Source organism: Quercus lobata, chromosome 3 (assembly GCF_001633185.2).
Source record: "Quercus lobata isolate SW786 chromosome 3, ValleyOak3.0 Primary Assembly, whole genome shotgun sequence".
NCBI classification, from domain to species: Eukaryota; Viridiplantae; Streptophyta; class Magnoliopsida; order Fagales; family Fagaceae; genus Quercus; species Quercus lobata.
This window is the reverse complement of record NC_044906.1, coordinates 47,994,756-48,001,176: the sequence shown is the minus strand read 5'-3', so window position 1 is coordinate 48,001,176 and position 6,421 is coordinate 47,994,756. Positions and strand designations below refer to the sequence as shown.

General features: G+C 38.4%; 2 protein-coding genes across 2 annotated transcripts; one reads left to right on the top strand and one right to left on the bottom strand.

Moving 5' to 3' along the window:
- Positions 1 to 201: 201 nt before the first annotated feature.
- Positions 202 to 3,873, bottom strand: LOC115981991 (glyceraldehyde-3-phosphate dehydrogenase A, chloroplastic). Its single transcript, XM_031104459.1, has 5 exons — positions 3,721 to 3,873; positions 3,461 to 3,577; positions 2,459 to 2,763; positions 1,971 to 2,215; positions 202 to 1,042 (listed from the first exon to the last, which is right to left on the bottom strand). The coding sequence occupies exons 1-5, from the start codon at positions 3,763 to 3,765 to the stop codon at positions 540 to 542; spliced, it is 1,215 nt and encodes a 404-aa protein (XP_030960319.1). The 5' UTR covers positions 3,766 to 3,873; the 3' UTR covers positions 202 to 539.
- Positions 3,874 to 5,066: 1,193 nt separating this feature from the next.
- Positions 5,067 to 6,027, top strand: LOC115979022 (60S ribosomal protein L21-2). The gene is made up of 2 exons (XM_031100962.1): positions 5,067 to 5,380; positions 5,563 to 6,027. The coding sequence occupies exons 1-2, from the start codon at positions 5,144 to 5,146 to the stop codon at positions 5,818 to 5,820; spliced, it is 495 nt and encodes a 164-aa protein (XP_030956822.1). The 5' UTR covers positions 5,067 to 5,143; the 3' UTR covers positions 5,821 to 6,027.
- The last annotated feature ends 394 nt before the right edge of the window (positions 6,028 to 6,421 follow it).

Here is a 6,421-nt window from a genome sequence, read left to right as displayed (position 1 = left end):
GTTTGAGCTTGGCTTGTCTAATAATCAAGCCTAAACTTAAGGTTTGAATATGGCCTGTTTTCTAAACAAACAAACATAAACAAGTATCTTGCCGAGTCGAGCTCGAGTTGTTCATAAACAACTTAGTTCATTTATATTATAGCTACAGTTGAAACTCAATCTGTGTGTTTGGATGAATTTTGGACTATATTGGGGTTTAAATAAACTTGACCCAAAATCATTCTTATTTTCATTGTAAAATATACTGAGATGGCATTTGTTTACTATGCCAGTGGATAAAGAGAACAAAGACGAACTATTAGCGACTTGGACATAGGGGAGAATTAGCAATCTAAGCCTGAAAGCTTTTCTCCTTTGACAAACTTCAGCCTTTTTTTCTTTAATCTTTGGCCGCGTCAGATTTCACAAATTACCGCTCAAGTATCTTAACTTCTGAAATACAGATATCAAGGTTCAAATCTGATTGCATATCTTCAAAAACAGAAATCTACAAGAAATTAAACCGGGAAAGAAGTTCATTAACAGCAGGATATTGAAGATCACTTCCAGTTGTTGGCAACAATGTCAGCAAGATCAACTACCCTCTGTGAATAACCCCACTCATTGTCATACCAAGCAATCACCTTCACCATGTCATCTCCCATAACCAATGTTAGTGAAGAGTCAACAGTTGATGACACATCAGTGCACCTGAAGTCAACTGACACAAGAGGCTCATCACATACAGATAGGATACCTTTGAGCTCTGTGTCAGCACTCTCCCTGAAAGCTGCATTGACCTCTTCTGCAAAGGTCTTCTTTGACACTTGAACAACAAGGTCCACAACTGAGACATTAGGCGTGGGCACACGGAGGGCAATGCCATTCAGCTTCCCTTTTAGAGAAGGGAGAACAAGGGCTACAGCTTTTGCAGCACCTGTGGAAGTTGGGACTATGTTGAGAGCTGCAGCACGTGCACGTCGAAGGTCACGGTGACTTGCATCAAGAAGCCTCTGGTCTCCAGTGTAGGAATGTGTGGTTGTCATGGTACCCTTGATGATGCCTAACATATGAATATGATATTTCATATATCCACGTAATGGACATGCCATATAACCATGCTAGAGGATGAGGGAAGTATCAATGACAATTCACAAATATAAAGTTCGATTAGATAAACCTAAGGAAAACTTATCCAGCATAATCTTTATTAGAACAGAGCGGGGGGAAAATAGTCATGTATTTAATGTTAACTTAATTGTTCATCCCTTGTAAATGAGAAACTATTGGAGGATTATGCCTAATTCCAAGCCAAGAGAGACAGACATATCATACAAAATGGAACGACGACATGTTAATAATACACTCACTGAATGGTTAGAAATGCTTGGAAGTTAAATTACAAGCTTGTGTAAACTAACAGACGATGCAATCTCAGAGATAATCATAGATCAATATCATCAAGCACGGTAACGATGAGATACTACATATTCCTGCATTATTTAACAGCAAAAAAAGGTGATGGGGTTAGGTATGAGCCCTGATTCTAGGCCACAAAGATGCAAATCAGAAGATTAACTAGGATATTGAAAAGGTGAATGCACCGAAGTGAGAATATTTTCAATTATATGACCAATTGGTAGGGAGTAGGGATACAAATGATGGCGTTGAGCTTTTATAACCAGAAAATCAAGTTCTTTTCTACTAGTAAAATGTAGGCTGAAAAGTTGGGAGAGGTTTATGGTTTGGCAAATATAATTTAATGAAAATACTATGATAATGGATGTGACTGGGACAAACCATCATTGTTAAGGCACCTAAACAGTCCTTAACAGAGCTAATTGATTAAGTAAGAAAAACAAACAAAATCATGGAACACTGAGGAAGCAATCTAAATGCAGAAATATCATGGAAGCATTTGCAGACAATATGCTTGGGCGGTATAAGGCAAGGCAGGATGCAGAGAAAGGCAGGAGAGAGAGCTAAGTTACCAAATTTTTGGTCGAGGACCTTGACAAAGGGAGCAAGGCAATTGGTGGTACAAGAGGCATTGCTGATGATGGCCTCGGCATGGCTGTAAGCGTCAGCATTAACACCAACCACGTAGGTGGGTATATCACCTTTCCCAGGAGCAGTGATAAGCACCTTCTTAGCCCCTGCCTGTAAATGCCTTCCAGCTCCTTCCCTGTCCACAAACACTCCAGTCCCTTCTATCACCAGGTCTATTTCCAAGTCCCTGCACAAACCATCCATTTTTGTATCATATATGTATCATAGACTAGGATACTCTATTTTCAAGTGAAATATAAGGAGTCTATTTCTCTATTCAGATTTTTTTTTTTTAATTTTAATTGTACCTAAGCAGTGTACATGCTGATATATTATTTAAAAATTTAAATGATATAACACTGAATGCATCTTTATATTTGTAGTATAATCTTATGAATATAATTTGAAATTGAGTGAGTTAAATTATTACTTCCAGGGGAGGTTGGCGGGGTTACGGTTAGAGACGACCTTGATGATCTTTCCATCAACTGAGATAGCCTTGTCACCGGAGGGCTTGACATCTGCATCAAAGATGCCAAGGGTGGAGTCGTACTTGAGAAGATGGGAGGCCTGCTTGACACCTCCTGTGTCGTTGATGGCGATGACATCCAATGGCGAGTCCTTCCTGCCATGCCAACATCTCAGGAAGTTCCTTCCGATTCTCCCAAACCCATTGATTGCTACCTTCAGCTTTGCTTCCACTACTCCTCTCCTGTAACCGCCATTCCCACCAACCTACAACAATGCCAAATTGCCAATATACTCAATACTTTGAAAACTTCAACTAGCTTGGCAGCTTGGGCGCCCAGAGGTAATTAATTAATCTTTATATATGTACAGAGTATATTGCAATGATCAATTAGATGCAAGCAAACTTGACTTAAAGTCCCATTTTTGGTAATTCCATTATGGAGATTCATGCTTCATGCTTCATGCACAATGAAATTGTAAAGTGAAATGTAACATTGAAAATGTACGAATAGCATAAGAATTTATCTTTGAAAATGTACTATACATGATCATGAAATCCGAAATGAACAAGTCTGATGTGGTCTAAATCATTTATCTGAAAAACTTCGTTCTGGTTGCCTAAGCAAGTACCATGAGAAATTGATGCAGAGTCAAAATAAACAACAAAAATCAAAACATCCAAATGGGTTATCCTAATTATTGTAGTAGATACTGTACACTGTTTGTTAGTGTTAAAAATTAGTGCTTGTAATGATTACTACTACGTACAAGCCACTTCCAATGGTGAGATGTGAGCTCAACAACTCCTTTGTGTACTCTTATCTTTTGAAGTTAGCATTAGTTGACTTATAGTTACAGGCTTACAGCTGTGGCCTTTAAGCAAGAATTTCACACTATATCAAGTACTTGTAGTCCTAACCGGTAAATAAGGAAGGCAAATGAGAGAGAAAATGAAACTCACAGCAGAGGTCTGGAAGGCAATAACAGAGAACAAGTCTTCGGAGGACTTGCGAGCAAATGGAAGAGAAGCTGATGAACTGCGAAGACCAGAGAATTCAGAGAACCCCTGACTGTGCACCTGAACAAAGAAAGAAACTAATTTATATATGTCAGTGCGCGCGAATATTACAAAACATAGCATAAAATAATGCTAATGTAAAAGGCACCAATGCTTTCCCAAGAAGAGGAATTAACAACAATAGAGAGTGTAACTAAAGAGACCTTGAGAGATGGCTTAGCCACAGAGAGAGTAGCAGAAGAAGCCATGGATTGCTAGCAGCAGCAGCAGGTCTAGTGGCAAATGTGTGTTTTAAAATGATGAGGTGGAGTGGAGGGGAAAGATAATATGGGTGAGGATGAGATTATTGATAGCCTCTCATTCAATTTATGGCTGTGGTTGTGTAGTAGGATGTTATTTCTTCCACCTCAATCATGATTGATGCCCAGCCAACTTTCTACAACAATAAGTCGACACAACAAATTCACTGCATTTTCAAAATTGCTAAGATCATATATTGTAATTGATGTACAATAAAAGTGATATCAATAATGGGTTATACTAACAGTTGTAATTATTGAGATAACATGTTCCTGTGAGAGTTATGTTGCCACAATCACAATTTGCTATTCAACAAGGTGTAAAATTTGTAATCTTTTACAACAAAAAAGTATTCTCTCCATTTCACTTAAAATGGAGAGAGTTTATTTCACAACCTAGATCAAATATTACAAATTTAAGGGTGAGTTTGTTTTGAAGAAAATATTTTCAACTAAAAGAAATTTATTTTATGGTGTTTGGTTACTTATTTGGAAAATATTTTCATGTCTTTGGTTGGTGGTGAAAATATACTAAAAACACAACCCAAAACGTCACAACCATAACCCAAATCCATCAACACACAACACATGCATAGATTGAGAGAGATAAGTTCAAGTTGTGTGACGAAGTGGGTGGATCTACGATGAGATAGAGAGAGAGAGCATCGTAGCGTATGGACGAGTCGTGGTTGGGTCAGCTAGGTTATGGCAGTAGATGAATGGGTGGCTTGGGGGGTTGGGGTTTTGTTGTGAAGAGGGGCAGAAATTGGAATTGCTACCTCAAGAGGGGTTATTTTATGGTCAACTTAAAAATATTTTTAGGTTGACCAACATTTTTAGCCACACCAAGCACCTGTAAGAAATCTGGAATTCAATCTTCCCCCTTGAGGAAAAAAAAAAAAAAAAGACAATACTTTTTTCACAATTAAATCCAAGAAATAAAATCTGGACCGTAAAAATGAGAGAGGATCGTGTTCCTTTGGTAGCATTGTTGTTTCTACAAATTTACTCCCAGTTCCAACGCAACGATACCACTAGTCAAATGGAATGGGCCTTCACAAGTTTTAAGCTGGATGGAACTCCAGGGAATGGGTCATCGAATTTACTTCATAAAAATAATAGCAAGACCAAAGTCCAATGGTTAGGGAAATTGGGCTTGCACTATGGGCTAAAGCCCATTCATTGCAGTAATGTATCGACTAGAGATCTAGAGAAAAACCCTAATCGAACACATATATAAACAAAGAGATTTCTGTCATTTTGAGCCTCCGAGGGTAAAAGCCAACCATCAAGGCCATCACGAAAGAGAGAGAGAGAGAGTGTAGCAATGCCGGCGGGTCACGGAGTAAGGTCGAGGACAAGGGATCTGTTCGCACGACCCTTCAGAAAGAAGGGTTACATCCCTTTAACTACGTATCTGAGGACCTTCAAGATCGGTGATCATGTTGATGTCAAGGTAAACGGCGCCATTCACAAGGGTATGCCTCACAAGTTCTACCATGGCCGCACTGGTCGTATTTGGAACGTCACCAAACGTGCCATTGGTGTTGAGATCAACAAACAGGTTTGCTTTCCCATTTCCAACAATATGTTTTGCTTTTTTACCTATTCGATAGATACCATATAATTAATTTCAACCTGCTCCGCTCCAAGATGGCTTGAACCCACAAATTTTTTGGCTTTTTAATTTAATACCCAATTGGGTTTTGTCTGAATTTTTTATTTTTATTTTTGGGGGTTTCCTAGGTTGGGAACAGGATTATTAGGAAGAGAATTCATGTCCGAGTGGAACATGTTCAGCCATCAAGGTGTAGGGAAGAGTTTGAACAGAGGAAAATCCAGAATGATAAGCTGAAGGCAGAGGCAAAAGCTCGTGGCGAAACGACTACTACAAAAAGACAACCTAAAGGACCTAAGCCTGGGTTTATGGTGGAGGGTGCTACTCTAGAGACTGTTACTCCTATTCCATACGATGTCGTCAATGACCTTAAGGGTGGCTACTGATTATTTATTGTATTTTTGCATTTTGTTTCATTGTCTTTTGGATTTTTGTTTCCAATTAGTGTTTTTGTTTTTGAATCCAAAGAGAACATAGATGTGTACCTCTCTTTTGGTGATGAGTTTTATGTGGTGATTATTACCACTTTATTTGAGGTTTTGGACTCCAACTTTTATTAGTCTTGATGATAATTACTGTGGTGTTAGATTCAACGTTGCTTAGTGGTGCTGCCATTGCGCTTGTTCTATTAAATTAGTAGATTGTGTGATGCAAGATTAAGTAGCTCATCTAGAATGTTGCACAAGATTTTTAATGGCAGATTGTGATTTGTACAACATAACTTTTATTGTACACTGATCACAACCTGCCAATCAGTGCATGTGAAAAAATGTTGCGAAATCTGTTGTGCTGTTAGAATTATTGTTTCATTAGTTACCATTGGTCTTAAATGTGTAGGATTGGACTGACTCCATTACACAGCTTCTCAATGTGAAGTTATTCTAGCTCTGACCCCAAAAAAATGTCTTATCACTTATCTTCTGTTTCTCTCTAGTTAAGGTAGATAGCCGTATAGAGTTTGATGGACATAATAATAATTATCACTTT

Bases quoted from the DNA above. Each gene is read 5' to 3' on its own strand.
- LOC115979022 (XM_031100962.1), top strand. From the start codon at position 5,144: ATGCCGGCGGGTCACGGAGTAAGGTCGAGGACAAGGGATCTGTTCGCA. The intron at 5,381-5,562 runs GTTTGCTTTCCC...GGGGTTTCCTAG, and splicing joins GTGTTGAGATCAACAAACAG to GTTGGGAACAGGATTATTAG.
- LOC115981991 (XM_031104459.1), bottom strand. From the start codon at position 3,765: ATGGCTTCTTCTGCTACTCTCTCTGTGGCTAAGCCATCTCTCAAG. The intron at 2,216-2,458 runs GTAATAATTTAA...TGGTTTGTGCAG, and splicing joins CCCGCCAACCTCCCCTGGAA to GGACTTGGAAATAGACCTGG. The intron at 1,043-1,970 runs GTAACTTAGCTC...TTCATATGTTAG, and splicing joins GGTCCTCGACCAAAAATTTG to GCATCATCAAGGGTACCATG.